The 22,808-nt window shown below is 41.0% G+C and overlaps 1 protein-coding gene across 2 annotated transcripts in view; it reads left to right on the top strand.

Moving 5' to 3' along the window:
- Positions 1-22,808, top strand: part of GLIS3 (GLIS family zinc finger 3) — a 303,011-nt gene that overhangs the window by 238,183 nt on the left and 42,020 nt on the right. For both annotated transcript variants that reach the window (XM_018562054.1, XM_018562053.1), the window contains one exon: positions 6,894-7,068. In XM_018562054.1, the coding sequence (XP_018417556.1) occupies positions 6,894-7,068 (175 nt within the window). The remainder of the gene's footprint in view (positions 1-6,893; positions 7,069-22,808) is intronic.

Genomic DNA, 22,808 nt, shown 5'->3' with positions numbered 1-22,808 from the left:
CAACAGCTCTCAGATCAAGAGGTGGCCGGAAATAGTTGCTGAGACGAGTGCAATCCTCTCACGTTTCACCCTGCTTTGTTCTATGTTTACAGACTTTTCAATATGGTAGCACTTACAGTGAGAATGGTTACTATGTTTGATCTATGACGGAATACTTTACTATTGTATCTAGGTTTTGTTTTTTTTAGAAATTGGAAACATCTGTACAAAGTAATTTGTATATTTTCAGTTTAAAAGTAGAAGACAATGAAGAAGCAATTAGAGCAGCCAATTAACCTGTGGTATGGGAGCTTAACTTGTTCTGAGTACAGCACTTGTAATCTACTAACTGCTTATCCCCAATGCTTCATAATGCTGCTACAGAATCCTTTCTAATGACTGGGAATAACACAAATAGGGAAGGACCTAATCTGCAGAGTTTTATTGTAGAAAGTAGTTGGCATGGGAAAAGAATGATTCCAGGGCATTACTTTGTTCATACCAATGATGTGTGATAACGTGTGGTATGGTAAAAGACCAGTAAACCCCAACTACAGATTACGGCATATAAAAACGCTATTGATACCGTTCACAAATATGTATGCATATTTTTATTTTAGCTAGGTCATACCTTACATTTGGACTTTTGAGTGTTCATTCCAAAGCATACTACCTTTGTTAATAAATTCTGCATATATTCAGTGTAGTATGTAACTGTGTGTTTGTCTTCATCCTGAACACATAAATTCTGTGAGCATCGGATTTTCCTATCTGCATGGCATTGATGCAAAATCATATGTAAATATTTATTGTTTAGATCAGTCCCATTATTTTTAATGTTTTGTTTAGCTATTTTACTGATTTTTGCAATTTCACAATTTCATAGGAGGTAAGTCACAGCTATTCTACCATGCGATAGCTATGAGTTAGCCTACTGTCTCTAGTGACATTTGTTCTCCCACTATAACACTTTTATCTCAGATTTATTCAGCTGTAATATTTTTTACTCCTTTACCGGAAGCTATTTTATGCAGTTTGTAATTTATGTTTGATTGCCCTTTTTTATAGCTTGTGTATGGAGACTATATTTCTTACCTTACATACCCAATTATTCTCTAAATGACAAGAGAGAAGCATCTAGTCAACATTCAACATGTTCTTCAGCTGAGGTTATAAAGCAAAAGGTGGACATAAGTAACAACTGAAAATCGCTAGCAAACTTTTAAAATATTATTAGGTTATGTTACCTGAGCATTTTTCTAAATAGACACTGGTACATAATGTACTTTTACTGAATTACTCCAGGAATACTTCTATGGAAGGTTAACAATGTGTTCTGGTGACTTTTCAAGCAGCATGTGGGCGAGATGTGCAATGACTCGTTATGTCCATACCTAATACAGGAAAGATATTGTCACTAGCGATGAGTGTATTGGTTTGAAAACTAGGCAAATTGTGTGGGGGGGTTTTATTCTCCTAAATATATGTATGTATATATATTTTCTTAGTCTAAGGAGACTTGTGCCATTAATGAATCATGACTGACTAGATTCCTAAATTGTTTGCTTCAATTAGACAGACTTTAGAAATAGAAATTATTCATGAGAATTAAAAAGTGATGAATCAGCAATACTCTTCATTTGATCATTTCAAGTTGTCCTGAGAGGCTTTACATCCTTAGACCTCATTCACAATGACATTGACGAATATGTGTTTATATGAATTTAAAGGACATTTGTAAACACATATAAATGCATATAATGATTTTTAATGGTATCATTCAAACTGGCCATTTACCTGGGTTTAGGTGCATTCAATGTAGCTGCATTTAGAGAAAATAAATATTCTGTGCATTCATGATCTGATTAGGAACTCTAAATGCACATATGCGCATCTAGACCAGCAAAAAGTCAGGTACGTCTAAATGCAGGAAAAAGTGATCTGTGATACTTCCCGCATAATTTCTCATGCATTTAGAGAACCTAAAGACAGCATTGCTAGTGTAAATGTAACCATATAGGCTGAAAGCTAGGGTAGAAATTACAATTGATCCTTAATGTGAAACAAAACCTGGTATATCTTTTGAGAATATCCCAGCAGCTAATCTCGCTATGCACTAACATTACTAAATAATTCCTAACTGGAATTATGAAATGAAAGCCAACTCCAGTCAAAAGCTGTGGGTGCAATGTGTTCACACCAGGGGCGTCACTAGTGTCGGGCACCAGTGGCACGCTAGTGACAGCCATGGTGTCAACATAACGTGCCATGCATTCATTAGAGCATTGCAGTGTCTCTCATTTTGCAGGCACCACAATCTACTAAAATAATGTACCTTAGTGAATGGTACTGCACTACTGGGATTGTGTTGAGAAAAAAGGTGCATGTCTGATGGTCAACCTTCAAGAAATGTCCCCAGCACATCAATATGTCTTGTGCAATCAGCAAACGTCCATTTATTGACAGATATTGCCACTCAAATGCAAGCACTTTTCGGGCCACTCAGGGTCCATTCTGACCATTCTGAGCCTGATTAAGGGGGCCCTGCATCCATTCTGACCATTCTGAGCCTGATGGAATCCCTGGGTGGCCCTGAAAAAGCTTGCACTGGAGTGGCAATATCTGTCAATAAATGGACATTTGCTGATTGTACAAGACATATTGTTGTGCTGGTGACATTTCTTGAAATTTGTATCTTATCTCATGGCGCCATCCGTGGTCACTACGAGCCCCCCATCTGCATCTTGCATGGGAAGGTATCTGGTAAGGAGTGCAACAAGGCATCTTTTCATCATTTGAAAGCAAGAGAGATGCTGCTCTGCTTAAAGCCCATCTCCAGTTTCCAATCCCCCACCACACACATCCCCACACCTGTCCTGGAGGAATGTGCATACATACCTTTTTTTGGGTTCTGCTGAATAGTCATGTAACACACAAGGTCCTTGTCACCTCTTCAGTGTGCAGTAATCAATACTGTAGAGAGCGTTGTTGACAATTATGATATCAGTGCCAGAGGGTGTGCCCATAACAGGCTGGGCTTCTTAGGAAGTGAGGTAAATTATGCTCGGTGTCATTTAACCTGGAATAGGACCAGTAGCAAGACACAGGAGCACTGAGTCTATGGAGGAAAGCAGGAAGCGAGGAAGTGAGTACTGCCATAATTTTTTTTTTTAATTTGGAAAGGTCTATGAAATTCAAGAAAAATTAAAGTGCAGTTCTGCCTTGAAGCTTCCTGCCCAATAACATGCAGGAGAAATGTACAGCCTGACCCTACATGTTACAATTTGTAAAATATCTGGTTATTCTACTGTAGGTCTGCTAAAACAATGTACAGTGAGTGGGTACCTTAACAATCTGTTCTTTTGTTATCCTACCAGACACCGATTGTGCTACATAATTGTTGGTAAATCTAAAGAAGATTGTACAGTCAAATTGTAAAGTACAATTTGTATTATTTGTGTATTAGGTAATAATTGTATCTACAGTATGTTCTGGATGACTTTTTATCATAAATTACCATCATACTTTTATAGATACAGCAATTCGGTTGACCATATTATGAGACTGATTTTTTTCACTGCTAAATGTATAAAACAGCATACCAGCTTACATAAACATCAGTAAAGTCTATAAATATAAATGTTTGGCTGGGAATTCCTGGAAACGGAGCAGCTTTGTTATTTAGGTATGCACTACTACCTATGACACACAAATAGGCTGGGGCATTCTGAGTGTTATTCCCCAAATCACCGATGTCTTCCATTGGAGAATGATCACTTCATTGCCAAGAAATCACACTGAGCCACATCTAGAAGGATGAATAAGCTGGAAAGCCAGATGTTAAAGTTTATCTCCCTAGAGAAAGAATGAAGAAAACCAGTCTCAGATAGTTCTTGAAATTGCAATTTCTATTACCCCATGGAAAAATAAGTTGCTGTTAATATACTTAGATGTCTAGATGATTAACACTCTAAGGACTTCTACTATGTAGAATTGAGACATCACTATTCTTCAGCACTAGTAAGCACACATTCCATTTTTACCAAGTTCTACTTTTACACCGAACAATGTAGAAACATTATTCTTATGAACGTTTTTTATAGATAAAGCCCATTGCATCACTGGGTTTAATAGCAAGTCTTGAGATTTAGAGTTTGTAATGGAGTATCTCTTTTGGCATTCCTTTGCATGACACAGTATAATTTTGGTTGTGTAAGTTCTCCTGCTTGGGTGGGTTTCCTCCGGGTGCTCCGGTTTCCTCCCGCTCTCCAAAGACATGCTGAAAAGTTAATTGGCTTCTGTCTAAATTGTCCCTGTATGTATGCATGTGAGATAGGGACCTTAGATTGTAAGCTCCTTGAGAGCAGAGACTAACGTGAATGTGTAACTATGTAAATTGTCGCATAAATTATCGGCGCTATATAAATACCTGTAATAAATGATAAATAAATTAAGGCTACCTTTTTCAGTTTATGTAATACAATGCTGTAGGAGATGGTTTGAAACTACTAAAACTTAGATCATATAAAATTAATTTCAGTACAGCGCTGCATGACGGAATAAATGTCAGTCAAAGTACCGCAGCGCTGAATAATGAAAAATGGCCTGGATGGGAAGGGGGTTTAACACCGCGGATGTCAACTGGTTAAGGAAGATAAGTCCCAGTCTGCTATGCCTCTGTTAATGCCAGTACTTGGAGTCATATATTCACAGCTACAGTGCAGATTCGCATTTTTAGGTCAGATTTCAAGAGACTATTTAGAATATTTTAGTCACTTGAGGATTTTGAGCATAAGAGATACATGCTAAAGAATTTCAGGATGCATCTTTAATGTCCAGCTCCTCTCCCCCTGCTGTAACTCCCCTTGACGCTATTACCAGAAATCACTGGCTGTCATGATGACAGCCAGGAATTGCTTTGTATTACACAGCAGGAGCAGCTGTCATAATGCTCCACTTGTAACGGCCATTGAGTAAATACATTACAATATAACAATATATTGTGTCATTGACTCACGATTTTATCCATAGTAGAACAAAACTGTTAAATAAAATGTATTCTTATTTAACCCTTTATTGACCCTCAGGTAACCCTAATCAGTCCCGACTAACTCCTTTATTCCCTTCTCTCTTTAGCTATGGTTTTTCTGCTGATTTATTTTATGGATTGTTTTATTTTACCAACAACATTTTTTTTCAGTCATTTTGTTTTGTATTTTGTTTTTGTTTTTTCAGTGTGCCATAAAAAATACACAACATTTAACCTGCAAATAACTTTGCTATTTAGTATCATCTAAAATGGGACAAATCAATGTATGTATTACTGTTACCTTAACAATGACAAAATTGTTGCTGAATAAATAGGCCCATAGTGGAAATGTAAAAATTGCCCATAAAGGGATATGCAACTATGAAAGCTCATGTCATCAAGTGCACTAAAAGCTGATGACAGGTATAAAGCAGAAGCACCCAGGGGCACCTGCACATACCTGCAGCATCTTTCAGTATATTTAGATTTTTCTGGATGCTGGGACATATTTGGGTAAAGCTTAAGAATCATAGTAATGGGCCAGTAGGAATGTGTGTGTGTGAAGGGCATAGGAGAACTTTACACCTCTCAGCAGGTTTCAGCATTCTTAAAGTGGCAGTTTCTTTAAATTGTATTGGTTGATGGGGGGAGTAACTCTGATTCTTAGTACAAACATATTTATACATCAGACCCCATATCTCTTTTACTTTAGCTGCTAGCACCAGGGTGGGCTCATATACTAAATAAAGCAAGCCATACTACTAGTTTGCATGTTAATGGGACCTATAGAGTCTGATAATAAAATACATTATTTTGACAGCCATAACATTTAGAAGTGTATAAAAACAGTGAAAAAGAGTAGTAGAAATAATAGCAATTTCTATAACTGTACATACTCACATATGTGTTCATAAACATAGTATATTAACTTATGTTAACAAGACTGAACTGTGATGCTTCAGTGGAATTACATGATTGTCACAGACGTGATTTGAAAACTTTTTTTCATGAAAGGTAAATATTTTAGTTCCATTACTCTGTATTTGTAGGCCCAAGTAAGATTGGTAATCACTTTTTCTATTAATAGCTATTTAGAGTTTTCTCAGTAGTAAAAGTTGATGTTTGATTGGTTATTGTGAATTACTACACTTTGCACTTCCAAGGTTGCCTTTCTAAATATGTCTGTACATTTAAAGGAGAACTATGGGGTCAGGGCTTTTCCCCCATAGTTCTCCTTAGGGTAACGGGAGGACACAAACTAGCGTCCTCCCATCACCCTAAGCTCAGTATACCGCAGGCCACAGCTCGCGGTATACTGAGACGCCGCAGCCGGAGCGGATCCCGACATCGATGTCGAGATCCACCCAGCTGCGTGAGTGACAGCTGGCTCTGCCTATCTAGAGGCATAGCCAGCTGTACCCGCCCCCTCCCCCGTCCGTTCCGCCAGTCAGCGCTGGTGGATCGGAACGAGGAGGGGGGAATCCAGCCCCTCCCCTGTCACGGCAGAGAGCCGTGACAGGATCGAGAAGTGAGCGAACCGGTATGTGTTCGCTCACTTCCCGATATACTGAGCTGACCTGTGACAGTCTCATTGTCACAGGTCGGCTAGAACTATGAGGTGAGTGAAAAGCATTCACCTCATAGTTCTCCTTTAAGCAAACACAGTGTTAGTAACAGATGGTAGAAACACAAATATAATCCTGTAGTATCACCCAATGATCAGCCATTAATCCCTCCGTGGCAGATATTACACGAAGCAAATAAGCTATATCTGTCTGGTTCCTTTCAAATTTATTTGCCTTCACTGACTGCCTAAATTTTGTTTAACTGTGTAATACTGAGCAAAGAAATAATCTATTTTTTATGTATTTTTTCTCTTTTGTAGCTGCCCTGTTCAACAGTTCTCATCCAAGTAGAAGTGGAACTGCTTGTGGGAATGTGCCTCAATCTATGCCTCTTGTTTCCAGCCACCCTTCTCCTGGGAGTAACTTGCAGTCCAGCCCTCATAACCCATCATCCCAGCTACCTCCTTTAACACCCATGGAACCAGGCTCTGATAGGTATGGGTGCTTGCAAATATGGCTTCATTTATATTCAGGATATTGATTGTAAAAAATAACTACACCCAGAACATATTTCTCTGGTTTTGGTGGAGGGTATCAGCTTTGGATTTCTCTGTCCCAGATGGAACAGGACTGTGTTGACTCCAGTACAAGACTTTTACTATTGTCTGGCAAATTTATCCGCAGCGTGGCTCAGTCAAGGCTGCGGATCTGCTTATGTTGTACAATCTACATATATGCAGGAGAATCAACAGAATGCGGACATGCTTTATTATTTTCCATAGGAACATATGGAGAACATAGTCTTACAATAGTGGTAGCTTAGTTAACAGGATTATTTTACTGCTGTGGTCCCAGGTAAGAACGAAACCCAACATATTATTGAATACAGTTACACCATATCCAACATACTTGCTGTTTCCATTACAAAAGCCAGTGTTGACATTTATAAAGGAACACACATACATGCCAGTGTCAGAATGTGGACTCTTGTCACAAATTGTTGCTTTTACGCTGTTTTTCCTCTTACTACCACATTCGGTTCACATTGTACAGTTTTCCAGAGAGGAAAGATGATGGCGTTTTAGGGACCAATTTACTCCAAGAAACAGATGGGCATCTATGAGCAATTTCTGAATAACAATGATATTAAAGAATAGAGCATATATTTTATCTGTTTTATTTATAATCTGGGTTTCCTTAGCTATTCAAGGGCACTATTTCAGTGTTCTTGACCTGGTACAAAGATTAAGACTGATGAAGTTAGTTTATTCCCTGGTATCTATGTATGTACAGCCAGGATGTAGCTGCCTTTATTATGCACACTAGATATGATTTTTGGTTGCATTGCCATTATCCGTTAAGTTATGACATCAGTGATGTAGACACACAGGTAGGGTTAGCTAATAGACTCATTTAGCATACAAAAATCAGCACATACAAGCTCATATCATCTGAATTTCAAATTCTACATAACGTGGTTACCTAGTCCATTATTGACATAGCTTAGCATTATCATTGCTATCTTCAACTCAGCACATAGAGTGAAGCTGGCTTACCCTGCCTTTTAATTCTGCTCTGGTATTAAAGTATTCTAAAGTAAATCAGGAGCTCACGCCACTAGCTCACAGAGGTAGCGGTTAACAGTTTTGTGGTTTGTTTTCAGTGACAGATTGAGAGAATTTGAGCTGGGAAAGTAAGCATGGCTTTTTTTAACCCACATTACTGACTAAAATAATGTGTGGAGAAGCTTAATGATTCAAGTATAAATCTCTGCATCCTATATTATATCTCTTAATGACTTTCTACTGAAAGAGGAGTTTCCATTGACATAATACTCTATCCTAAAGCAGACTCAGAAGAGGCCAGTGTTACACTCTACAAGTGATGATACTTAGTAAAACAGCTCTGGAAATTCTGTCTGCACAAATTTTATATACCAACTGCCGATACATTTTTGCCTGTTGTGGAGTTACTTTTTAAGTTACAACAAGCTTATTCAGAAAATTCCCACACAGTGGGAATGGTGGGCAAACCCCCTCAGATCAAAAAGTAAAATATCTAATCCACACCAAGTTCCTCTTCAGTCTGCTTCCAAAAGCTGACCATGTGGTCCTTTTATAGTGTGAATGTTGGGATTTGTAGAGACAGAAGGGTGGAGCATATGAAGGTTGAAGATGATAGGTTACCAAATGGGAAGATAAAGGATATTTATATAAAAAAAGGTTGGTAATTAAGTTATTGGATAAGATCCAGTGTAAAGTTCAATTAAACCGTTTTGAAATTTGCTTTATTTCTTTGATATGGGGCGTAGTATAAGGGTGTAGGTGGGGTAGTTTGCATGGGGGAGGAATATCAGTGGGGGGTCAGGAACATCATCAACTAGAGATGTTTTTAATAAAACACTTTTATCTCTGTTATTTAAATTATAGTACAAAAAAAAGTATGTGGGGGGATGTTCAATGGGGACAGTACTCCATACTTGTCCCCATTGAACATCCCCACATATACTTTGTTTTTACTATAAATGTTATTATATAATATGGAGGCACACAGGTGTCACACACAGATACAGATACAGTACAGAAGAAGTGATGGAAAAGGGGAGTAATATACTGTCACAGTGACAGTGTCACTAGCTGCAGACTGCAGCTCTCCGACTCTGTCCACAGTTCTCTTTACCAATTCCCACCAGGGAGCCACCTCTCTCCATTGCCTGGACCTCCAGTTGGGAGTCCCCTCAGTCACCTCACCTCTCTCAGGACCCGGCCACACCTCCCTTGTCACACTGCGCCACTGCCTGCTGTGAAATGCAGTTATCTGGCCGGAGGCAGCTCTCCCGCTCCTCTACTTTCAAGAACACTGCCGCAGGTGGCTTGAGGGAGCTGCAGGCACTCCGATTATTCTCTGGGACCCCCAAATGGCGGAATGCCAAGGCTTGCCAGTGCGCTCACCTCCTACCCCTGCTGGCCACAAGGTCCAGGTCCAGCCATGGCTGCGCCCCCTCCCAGCCTGCGCTCGAGGCTGTAGACACCGCTCCAAGCTCACTCCCATGATGGACTACAACCTCAATACAAACTAGTAAACTAAATGTGAGATTGTAGTCCATTAGGGGAGCGTGCTTGGAACTGTGGCTACTTTATAACACACACAGGGACCATGTGGAACAAAAGTTTCCACCCTCCAGAAGGAAGAACTGTGTCAGCATCTACAGCCATGTGATACACAAATAAGAGAAATTTTTTAATAGTTAAGGTACTTGAATGTATTTTTAAGATTTAACTAAGTTTAGTGTAACTTTATGGTCTTTTAGACAGCTATTGTTGCTGCAGGCAGTCCCCGGTTGTTTTTCTTTGTTATTAAAGTTGGGTCTGTTAGCATTTTGTTTGCTGCACTGCCCAACTCTTAGCTGGACTGTTTTTGGATGTCCCAATTGTCTCTGAATTCTGTTTCCCTCAATAAACCAGAAAGAAAATTGTTTTTTGCACTCACCAAAAAATCCCTTTTCCCACCCCTCTGTGCTTCTTGTCTTGCTCTCAGCACTGCTTGTTACCAAACTGAGGCATACTGGGAGTTGGAGGAGTTATACCAGGCTGGTCACTGTTTTCTTGTTAGCCAGTGTCCAAGACCTCCTGTAGAGAGTAACATAACCCAATTGTCCCTCAATGAACTTCCAAGAAAGGGATTTTACGGTGAGTAGAAAAATCCAATTTTATTTTTGGTCCAGAACAATAAATATTAAATACATTTAATATACACAAATACAAATAAGCAAATGCAATGCAATACAAAAAATAATAATGTGTCTTCCCTAAAAATATCTAATAGAGTTTCAACTGCAATCCAATGTTCCGTGTTAATAACAGTGATACAAATGAATATGTGTAAGAATACTTTTGAAAAGAAAAAGTGATGAGAGAAACCTGGAGACTATTATATCAGATCTCTCCCTCTGAAAATGTTATTTGCCAAGCTGTCATGTAGACCTTCTTGATTCAATCTTTTAAATCACTGACCTAGAACAATTATGAAAATCAGCTGTTTTGACTTTTCTCCAACTTTCTTGGCAAGCTTACTATAAGGGCCTATGCATGCTAGCCCATGCATGTTATGCTTCATATAGCATGCATGTGTTGGTGTGTTGTGTAGGGAGATGCAATTCATTGTATGGTTTTTGAACCACATTCAGATTCATTCATTTAACTCTATAAAATGTAACTATGCACAACAGTGTGCATTCTAACGCGTTGTGTGATGTGCTGAATTTTTTATGCAATGCACACCAACGTACATGAATGCGCTAACAGGGCACAAATAAAACAATTATTTTCTCTGTGTCCTTACATTGAATTTGCTTTGAACAATGCTGATCTATGCAGCTCACCTGGTGTGAATGACCTTTAAGTGCAGAAATAGAATCTGAGGTAATTGTTTTTCTATTGAGACCCTGCTTACTTTAATTTAAGCTGCAATGTAAGGTGGCCATACACCAGACAACCATTGTACAACTTCTTTTGTGCAGACACTCACCCTCATTCAATTTTCTTACAACTAGCCCATCGTGCGCAGACCAATGTAGTTTGCAATTAACGCTCGTCAGCACCACCACCTGGCCAATTTTCATCGATCAAAAGGACAGATTTTCGTTGGAGCATGTGCAGTTTGCATCTTGAGATTTTTGTTGTATAACAACGCCATGTCAATTTTCGTCCAACTAGACAAAAGTTTTCTAGCCTGCTTGAAAGACAAAAATCTGCCAGTTGTACAGTGATTGAGGTTGTACACTTCCCATCAACTCAGAGATGAATTCGCAATGGCACACAAAAATCTCCAGATAATTGTAAGGTGTATGGGCACCTTCAGCCCAGTTAGTTGCTATCTTATGATTATTCAAACCAACAATATATATATTTTCCTCTGAAAAACAGTAACATAATCTTGTAAGAGATGTTAAAGAGTGGTTGAGCTTAAAAGGTCAGGCCACTTAAAGGAGAACTATGAGATGAGTGCTTTTCACTCACCTCATAGTTCTAGCCGACCTGTGACAATGAGACTGTCACAGGTCGGCTCAGTAGATCGGAAGGTGAGCGAACACATACCGGGTTCGCTCACCTCTCGATCCTGTCACGGCTCTCTGCCATGACAGGGGGAGGGGCTGGATTCCCCTCTCCCCGCTCATAGTTCTCCTTTAAAACTGATATTTTGGACTTCCGGTTCCGGCGCCTGCAGAGCGAGTCACATATGTGAGGAGTTCCGGACTATCGGGACTATTAAATCTGCATTTAACACCGGCCAGAGCTGCCACCGAGCTAACTCACAGCCCGCAGGTAGCCATCACACCTAATCTTCTCTGATTGATAAATTCATAGACCGATCCCGTGGTCAACCGCGATCGGAATTCCGGACCGGGAAAACAGGCGCGCGAAACTTAACAGAAGCCATGGAGGTCTCTCGACCAATCTCACCGACAGACTCTAATGCCGAATCTTTCTCGGACCCCGAACCGTCCGTCCGTTTAAAATAGCAGCGGCAGTGGCCAGACTGTTGAAGCCCACTATACAGGCCTCGATCCAAGCAGCGGTGGATTCAGCGGTCACTAAGGGCATCCAGTCCCTGCGCCACGAGATCCTGGCTCAGGCACACCGCGTCACGGAGGTCGAAGGCAGAGTTTCCCTCCTGGAAGATGAGCTGGCGGCCGCCAACTCTCGCATACAAGAGCTTGTCAAACACCATCAAACTACCTCCGCAAAGCTGGAAGACCTGGAGAACTGCTCTAGGAGAAATAATCTACGCATAGTTGGTCTGCCAGAGTCATACCAATCTGCAGACCTGTCTAACCTCTGCTCCCATCTCCTTCCAGAAGCGGATTATCATCACAATTACTTTCCTGTGATACCTCGCGCTTTATCCTGCAAGCCGTTTTGCTTCATCTTTTCACCGTTGTTTGGGCAACTTTAACCACAATTGGACGCCTCATGTCTGCCCTGTGTGGCACTCACCTCCTTGTTCCGGAGGAACTGATCGTGACTCCCATCCTCTCACGTAACTATGCTTGGTGTTATAACTTTTATTTATTTTTATTATTATCTTTGGCTTTTTTTTTTAATGCCACATAGCTCTGACCTAATTGGCCTCACCGGCCCTTCACATTCCAATCCCGCACATGACAGTGTTTCGATCCAGACACGATCTGTAGGAAAAAAGGGAGTGCTATGACTAGTGTTTTGTTTTTCTCCCCTTCTTTGCTCCGCCGGGCTGATCCACTCTGCTCAGGGAATATGAATCCAGGGTGGATCGCCTTCAGGAGGAAGGGTACTAGTGCCTTGTGTTGTTGTTTTTTCTATTATTATTATTTTTTTATTATATTTTTTTGTGTTTTTTCCAGTTTGACTTTGTTCAATTTGCTCATATCCATACTTTCAGATTTAATGCATGCATGTCAACCGCAGACCTATTGTGTAAGATATTCAGGAATTTCTCTGCCTCTGATCCTTATTATGTTGCCGGCCCACGCTGACCTAAGGGATCTAAGGGTATATGTGCCCCGTGGTTTCACTTCTTAGTCACAATGTATGTTGGTTGCTGGAGAGTTCTGTGCACAGATGTCATAAACCCGCCTTCCACTCTATTTACTATGGCCATGTCTTCCACGATTAATGTTGTTACACGGAACGTGACGGGCTTACGTTCACTTCAGAAACGTACTAGAATTCTGCGCCACCTGGCTAAATTAAAGACACATATTGCTCTATTACAGGAGGCTCACCTGCAACAAGCGGATCTTCACCGCCTGTGCAAATACTGGGTTGGAGAGGTCATTGGTTCTTCCTCACAGGGCCGGAGGGCGGGAGTGGCTATATTACTGCACAGGGCTCTCTCGTATAATATACTCTCCACAGACAATGCCGCAGAGGGTCGTCTTTTAAAGGTTCATATTGCCATTGAGGGGGAAGAATATGTACTGTATAATGTGTATGCACCGAACTCTCCACCTGGGGATTTGTTTAGATCCTTGTCCTCCTGGATTTTACAGGATGCGGTAGCGAATAAGGTGATTGGGGGAGACATGAACTCGGTGGTGTCCGAGGATCGGGCTTCTTCTAAAGTCTTACATAAAGACCTGACCCCCTCCCCGCCCTCGCATTTAGCTCAACTCCAAACTGACCTCAACATCTTTGATGTGTGGAGGCTACAGAACCCAGAAGGTAGAGAGTATACTTTTTGCTCACAGGTACACGCTTCTCTCTCCCGCTTAGACTATATTTTCTGTTCTCAATCGCTGCTTTCTTTTGCCCAACAAGTGCTTATTCATGATCTAATTATCTCTGATCATGCACCCGTTATGATATGTTTACACATAGTCTCCCTAAAGGTGACACTCGCATATGGCGCTTCCCCTCCCACCTGCTAGAAGATGTTCACTTTAGAGAGGAACTACAGGCTGTGTGGCAGGATTATGCGGCCACAAAAGCAACGCCAGACATCTCCCCTACACTGTTCTGGAGGCCGGTAAGGCCTACAGGTGAAACTCGAATAATTAGAATATCGTGCAAAAGTAATTGCAGTAAGTGCTGCAAAAGGGGCCCAAACCAAGCACTGAGTACATATGCATGCTTGTACTTTTCAGAGGTCTGATATTGTTCTATGTACAATCCTTGTTTTATTGATTGCATGTAATAATCTACTTTTTTGAGGTTGTGGATTTGGGATTCTTGGGGTTTTCATGAGCTGTAAGCCATAATCATCACAATTATGACAAATCAGCTTGAATTATCTTGCTTTGCATGTAATGAGTCTATCTCATATATTAGTTTCACCTTTTAAGTTTCATTAGTGAAATAAATGAACTTTGCACTATATTCTAATTATTCGAGTTTCACCTGTATATGCGGGGACGACTGATTGCCTATGTTGGTGCAAAAAAAAGCAAGCGATTGCGTCCCACTCAGCAGCCAGTCTTATGCTGCGCCAAGCCTACTCAGCTTTTAAGATGAACCCCACGAGGGAATTTATGTCCTCCTGGGCCAAAGCCAAGGGGCAATATGGAACCTTGTTGCATAGATATGATCTTTATACAAAGTCTATCTGGGATTTGAAGTTCCATAAACTGGGTAACAAATGCGGTAAAATGTTAGCTAATCTGGTTAGACCACGTCAGTACCCCCATCCGATCCAATGTTTGAAAACTCCTCAGGGACACGGAGTCACTGACCCCAAACGCATAAATGCTCTACTGCACTCTTATTCCCAAACTTTGTATGCCACTCACTCCACGCCGACGGATCACTCTACCTTCCCCTTTGATACCATTCCTCTTCCCACCTTCTCTGAACCACAGTTAGAATCCCTCAATGCTGATATTTCGGAGAAACTGAACTACTACAGACTATATCTTCTTTAAGTAATGGTAAAGCCCGGGGCCTGATGGGTATACTGCGGAAATGTATAAGTTTCTAAAAAATACACTGTCACCCACACTCCATAAAGTATTCACCCACATGTGGTCATCCTATCCTATCCACCCACAGGCAAGAAAGCCTACATCAAAGTACTATTGAAACCAAATAAGGACCCCCAACTAGCTGATTCTTATCGACCCATCTCGTTGCAAAATGTCGATTCTAAAATACTCTCCAAAATATTAGCAAATAGATTAGCTTCTATAATGCCACATCTCCTCCGCCCAACCCCTATAGGGTTCACTAGAGGTAGAGCAGCAGTGACCAACATTCAAAAAGTCCTGGCAGTGTTAGAGCAATGCCAACAGGTTCCTGGGGAAGGGCAAGCCATACTAACCATAGACGCCGAAAAAGCTTTTGACTATGTCAAACATGATTGGCTCTTCCTCATATTATCCAAAATGGGATTTGAGGGTCCCTTTGAACAACTCATCCGTGCAATGTACAACTCGCCCATAGCTCAATTTTTCACTCCGGGTTTTCTGTCCCCTCCTATTACACTATTGCAAGGCACCCGACCGGGCTGCCCCTTGTCGCCCCTATTATTCAAATGTAGCCATAGAACCTTTATCGAGATGGCTATTTTTTAAAGCAGATATTCATGGTATCAAAGTGGGTAAGGAAGGAGTGCGTGCTGCTCTTTTTGCAGATGACCTCCTCATCTTTACATTAAAGGTGAGAGAAGATGTTCCCAGGGTCCTATCAATTCTGGAAAAATTCGGCATACACTCAGGTTACAAAATCAACTTGACTAAAAGTAAACTCCTGTCCCTGTCACCCTTTCCATCTCCAGGGCTTGCAACGGTAGCTAGCTATGGCCTGCAGATCGCGACACAACACATCACCTATTTAGGTATAAAACTGGGGAGACTACGTTCCTCACTATACACCCTGAACTACAGACCCCTTGTTACTAAAATTGCAAAAGAATTAGACTCATGGACTTCCCTCCCCCTCTCACTTTTTGGTAGGAGCCATGTCATTAAAATGATGAGCTTCCCTAAATTGCTCTACCCCCTTCAGACCATCCCACTACTGCTAAAACATAAGGACGTTCGCATTCTAGACCAGGCATTTACTAAGTTCTTATGGAAATCTAAATGCCCTTGTATTTCATACCGCCAACTACAAGTCCACAAACTAGAGGGCGGGTTGGGGCTCCCCAACATTCGAGCTTACAATCTAGCATGCCTTTTGCAACATGCCTATGACTGGCTCCTGGGCACGTCATGCTATTCCAACCATGACCTAGAAGCTGAAATGGCATCCCCTTGGTCGTTAGTGTGCCTACTTCATACCCGCATAAATAAATTGCCGCCCCTCTTGCAAACTAACTCCCTGATTAGGGATACGGTAGTTGCGTGGAGAGAATACAGGTTGAAGGCGGGGCTACACCCTTATGTATCGAAACATACCCCCATAAGGCACAATCCCCACTTCCCACAAGGGTCGGACAGCAAATGTGTTTGATACCTGGGCAGCAAAGGGCCTGCACAGGGTGATCTAATTATTTGATCCAGATACTCATCGTCCCCTCTCATTCCTACGAATTGCGAGCAAAATTTGACCTACCATCCCATCACTTCTATCAGCACATCCAATTAACCCATTATTGGCGCAGCGAAACCACACTATCCAACACTTTTTTTCTTGTGTCGGACTTAGACAGGGCTCCATCCACAGTCCCCGGATCAATTTTTACGTTGTACCCCCTTTTAAATTCCTATTTCATCCCCAAGCCAGCAAGGACCTCCCTTTTTAAATGGAGGAAAGACTTCCCCCTAGAGGATTTTGAGAGCGCTATACTGGAGGGATGTCAAAATATTAGGAGATGCACACCGAATGAACAGTGGAGGCAGACCCACTTCAGGATAGTTCATAAAGCCTACTATGCCTTTGATTTTTTTTATAAAATAAAAGCTCTGAGCCCATACTTAAAAGCCTGCCCCAAATGTGCCTTGGAGGGGGCCTCCCTCCTACACTGTCTTTGTGACTGTCCTCAAATTATCACCTTTTGTCCGATATAATGGAACTGCCCCTAACCCGCGAGCCCTGGCTCTGTCTTTTCAGCTACTGGGAATCTTCACCTGCACCCAATAGACAGGCACAGAAATCGGTATATGTAGCTCTGCTGCTGGCGAGGCGCTTAATTATGCATCATTGGCTCTCTGCCCAACCACCAACGTCCCAACATTTAGTGACGGCTTTGACATCCTTTATGTAAAAAAAGAGGCTTGAAGCCACACTAGATCCTGATGAGTGCTCATCCATCTTCTTTATGAAGTGGTAACCTTTCATACTGCATACTTTCTCAGGAGTGGAACTGTTTGCTCTAGTCTATCCCTTCAAACTTACGAAATGGTACTTGGAGAGAAGACTAGATAACACACTGGGGAGCTTAGCGCTACCTGAGGATTATACCCCTGGCTAGCGGAGGCAGTTCTGGGACCGCTTGACATTATCTTATATCTTTGGAAGACTCTGTTGGTAAGATAGCTGTAGACCTGCTGTAGACATTATGAGGAGGTCCTACTCTCCTTGTTTTATTTTTTATTTTTATGTATATATATTATGGGGGACATAACAGGAGGTGCTAGAACAAGCAATTGTGGGCAATAACACCCAAAACTCCCATGTGGACAGGAAGAAAGTTTAGAATCATGACAGGGAGATCTCACGGAGACATATCAGAAGGCTGAGGCTGACTCAACTCACCAGGCTCCATCTGTACTTTAATTATTACTAGTAAGAGAGACATATTCTATCACTCATTCTTTAAAGATATTGAACCATAAGCCATGTGATGTGTAGATTTATGAAAATCCCTGAGTTTCAGGTGTTTCAGAGCTGAATGATCTAGCCTTATGTCGCCAATTATACTTCTATGGCACATTGGTAGGAAACAAGTGGTTACATCACACAGTACCAGAAAATCAAAAATTTGCCCCAAAGTTTATAGACTTTACAAGTAGAAATCGTATGCAGTATTAAACTGTTTCAGTAATATTTTGATGTCAGCAGCGGTTTAAGAAATGTTCTTTTTTTTTTGTTCTAATAGTACAAGATACTTCTAGGCAGGGACTAACAGGGTTATTCACAAGGGGGTGAAGAGTTTGGAGAAGCCAGGAGAAGTGAACAATCTAGGCCAAAATAGCTAATTTGGAAAAATTCTCCAATTCAGCTCACTTTCCAGTTCAGCTATGTTGTCCTAGATTGTTCACTTCTCCTGCCTTCTCCAAACTCTTCACCCTTTTGTGAATAGCCCTGTATGTATTAGGTATCTGGTTCAGGCATCGATTAGTAAAAGGGCATCATAAGCCTGTTTGTTTAGTCAATATAGTTTCATAAAGAGAACAGAATACCATTGACTCTGATTTTTTATTGTTATATATTATTATGTGATAACAAAGACCAGTGGTAACAGGAACATCACAGAAAATGTATCCAAAATCTGTTCCAAAATAGAATCCCCCAGTGATTTACAGCAGGAAATATAGATAAAATGTATGCAGCCTTTCAAGCTGCTAGTAAAATACAATTATGTTTTATGAGTAATACTTTTAAAGTAAAAAATAGTCACTTTGGTAAAACTTAGAAAGGCAGAGAAAATGTGCTTGGCTTTTTAGCCATTGGCACCCAAATGCTAGACTAACACAACAGACTTCCAATGCACAGGCTTTGCAGCACACCTCAATGCACGGTAATGTTTTAATGTGCACTGTGGTCGGTTGATTCAGAAAAAATGCTACACAACTTTTTTTGTCCTTTCAAGTGCGTTGGCGACCTAAGGTTAAATCATTCAGCCCAATCATTTAAATTGGCTGCCTTTATGCATCACACAGTAACATGTGACACAACACTAGTTAATGTATTTATGTTATCCCAAGGCAGCAGAATATTGGGCCCCTCTAAATTCACCTCTACATTTGTGAATCACAAGATGGTATAAAATTCATTTCAGTACAGCGCTGCATGACGGAATAAATGTCAGTCAAAGTACCGCAGCGCTGAATACTGAAAAATGGCCTGGATGGGAAGGGGGTTTAACACCGCGGATGTCAACTGGTTAAATAAAAAAAAACTATTTCCTGTTTTTTTTAAATCTATACCAAATACTAATATTAATTTGTTTTGAAATGTTTACTAAAGTTATGTTGAATGTATCCCTAGTTATGTTACATTTACAGTATGTTAACAAGTTATGTCATTACAAACATATGGTTATGCAGTAGCTGCTAACATAAAAGCATCTGCAGTACTCATGTGTATCTTCTCATGTAATGCTTGACATTAATTCTACGAATTTCCTGGAAGTAGGACTTGATTAGTGCCTGAATTTACTATACCACAGTCCCATAGTGGTGACATTATATAATGCATGGCATGATCTTCATGGCATGTGCTATTCTGCTTAAGAGACATCTGCAATGATTTTGAAAGTCCTCACTTTTGTAGGGAGCATATGGCTGAGTTTGATGTTCCGTGAGTGCACACATGGGTTGTGGGTAATCTGCACAGTATAAATTATGAATAACCTGTACATTTGACATCTAAATATTTGCATACGACATAGAGATTATGAGCGTATGGTATACTGCATTCAAGATCCTAGAATTTTATTCTCCAGCACTTATGATGCAATATAATATGATATAATACATAGCACATGCTTTCAAACTGTATTTTTTTAAATAAATTCTTTATTTAAAGGATTTTCAGATAGATAACATGTAGACAATTGCAAAGTTACAGCAAAAGACCATCGAGGGCGTAAAAGGTTAAGTGAAATACATAACACAAAATAAGTAAAAGTAAGTAATAAGAAGAAAAAGGGGGGAGTTTATCAAAAACTGAACCCGTATGTTAGCGATAGGGTACAGATGTGGGGGCCTCGGGTACATCTTCAATAATGTGAGGAAAATAAAAGCGAGTGGGGTCAGTATTTGGGGCCCATCATCACGTAAATGAGTTTGGGTCATGGTACGTTCACAAAGTGGTAAATTTCAGGATCTCAAAGGGTAGAGGGGAACAGGCAAGAGGAGGCCAAAAGGGAGGGTGTCAGAGGGTAGGGAAGGGGGCCAGAGGGGAGATGGAAATATATCGGGGGGGGGGGAGTAAAAGACAAGAGAGGGGGGTAAGGTCTGGTCTGGAGAGTCACACAGCAGAGCGCTGACGCAGGGCCGTATAGGCCGGGGAATGGAGAAAGTCGATCCAGTAGAACCACGTGGTTCTAAATCTGGCTGGGGTGTTGTTGAGGGAGCTTGTAAGATCTTCCATGAGGTAGATGTAATGTACCCAGTCCAACCATTGATGGACAGTGGGGGGTTCGGGGCTCTTCCAAAGGGCTGGGACACAGGCCCGGGCAGCATTGATTAGGTGGCGCACAATTAAGCGTTTGTAAGTTTTAAGCGGGATGGCATTGTGGTGTAGTAGGAAGAAGGCCGGATCTCGTGGTATCGGGAAGTCAGTGAATTTCTGGGTAATGGCATGGATTTGGTCCCAGAAGGCTTGTATCGCGGGGCATGACCAGAATACATGCAGCATATCTGCTGAGGGGGCATTACAGCGCCAGAAGGGGGCCGGTGTCTGGGGGAACATTGAGTGGAGAGTTTTGGGTGTCCTGTACCAGTTTGTATCCTGACTCCTGGTATTTGTTGCTGATGGAGGATTGATAGGAGAGTAATAGCAGTTTCCTGCTTTCTCCCGAGTTGAACTGGCTCCCAAGATCTTCCTCCCATCTTATGAGGAACCTTGGTGTAGCATCAGAGGAATTGGATAGGAGAAGTTTGTAGCAAAAGGATAGGACATGGCGGGCCTGGCCCTCTTGGGAGCATTTAAGTTCATATGGGGACAGAGCCCTGGAGAGTTGCGAGGGAGGTGGGAGAGACCGCAGGAAGTGGGTGATTTGCATGGTTCTCCACTGGTCCAGCGGTGTAGGGAGGGTACAGTAAACCTGGAGGGCCAGGAGGATCCAGCTAAGAAGTGGAGTGCCCTAAATTCAACTGGAGTACTGAGTGCTAGGAAGCGTGTGTCATCTAATCCAGGTGGAAAAGCTGGGTTGCCCAAGATTGGGATCATAGGTGAAGGAGAAGGAGAGTAGGAAGAGAAGGCGGATCTAGCCACCAATAGTGTAGGCATAAACGTGGGATGAAAGCGGATGGCAGGGCTTTCAAACTGTATTGTGTGTTGATACAGTATTGTGTGTATGATAGTACCAATTTTCAAAACCTGCAAACATTTTGTAAAGGTTTCTCTTTAAATCTAAATATGAGCTAATTTGAGGAGGAGGGTCATATTGTCATTGGGGGCTACATGAGTTGGCATGGATTATGTTTAAAATAAAATAAAGTATATGCAATCACTAAAATTTCATATACGCTTCAACATTTTAAAACAGAACTGTAGCGTGACTGATGGTTTGCAGCTCTTGCCATAATGTTGTATATTTCACTACAAATTTGCACGTTATGGCAGTTACCTCTGGCTTTTGCCTTACTCCAACACTTGCAACTCCATTATTCCTGTCACTGCTTCACCCCATTCTGTTGCCATATTCTCCTTCCCCTTTTCTGGGTCTGACATCTCTCCTTCGGGCAGCCAGTGATATTGTAATTTTTATGCATGTAAGCTGGAATGGCCTGTCTTCTAGCTTAATTCTCAACATTTTACTGCTGGCAATAACCTGGCAGTGTACAGTGCACTTTGCATGCACCACAGGCAGTGTATGCAAGAAAAAAATTGCTAACGCACAAAGCAAGAGTATTTTGGCAGAAGAGACATGCAAAGACATTTCAAAAAGCTACACCTCCTAGATTTTTGTTTAGTTCTGCTTTAATGTAATGTAAAAAGTCTTTTTTTTTTTTAAATCTGCATCTTCTGTTAGGATAATACCTAGTGATTCTGCTATGAAGGTTCTTGTTGAGGTACTTCCAAACACTATATCCCTCTCCCCCCCCAGTAGTGCTCCTGCATTGTCATACAAGCTTCCGATGGAGACTGCAAATGGCCATTGCAACACTTGTTTGGTTGCAGACATGGTCCGCAGTTGTCACCAATAGGAAACCCACCCTGGGAAATGCATTGCAGCCATTGCTAAAGTGCATATATGTAGGCAGGAAGTAGCTGACTAGAGGTTTGAGGAGATCAGCAGCGCTGGGTGCAAAAAATGTGGACAAAGTATTTTATAAAAAAAAAAGTTTATGATACACAGTGTCAGTTGGTTAGGGTTAACATCCACCTATTTTTCAAGATTTCTTTGTCTACAGTTCATTTTTGCAGGAATGCTGTAATATTGTACAGAGCTCTAAGGCTTTCTTCGTAAAAAAAAAAAAAAAAAAAAAGTCCTGAAACATTGCTGCTACAGATCCAAACTTCACTGCTTCAATGTCACGAACCAGTGTATAGATGCTGTCACAAATACCTATGTAAAATCTGAATAGTTGGTGAGTTTTTGTGTTTAAAACAGATGCTTGGCTAGTAAAGAAATTCTATGAAAGCATCAAACAGAGATAAGAGGACAGGAGGCTTACATTATCTATCATCACATTATGAATCAGCATGGAATACTATTCAAGATGGCAAGAACAATGCCTCTGTACCACTAATCCATACAATATGTTCCATACCGGAATATAGAGGTTCCATACTATGAATCCCAAGGTATCTATAGTATGTACAGTAGATATTTGTGCATAGAGAGATAGCAATATATATCTAGATATATAGATCCATATATCTAGATATATCGATTTATATATCTAGATATACAGATCGATATAT

This window comes from Nanorana parkeri, unplaced genomic scaffold (genome assembly GCF_000935625.1).
Source record: "Nanorana parkeri isolate BGI_ZX_2015 unplaced genomic scaffold, ASM93562v1 scaffold558, whole genome shotgun sequence".
Classification (NCBI taxonomy): Eukaryota; Metazoa; Chordata; class Amphibia; order Anura; family Dicroglossidae; genus Nanorana; species Nanorana parkeri.
The sequence above is the reverse complement of the archived record's forward strand: the minus strand, read 5'-3'. Positions and strand labels throughout refer to the sequence as shown.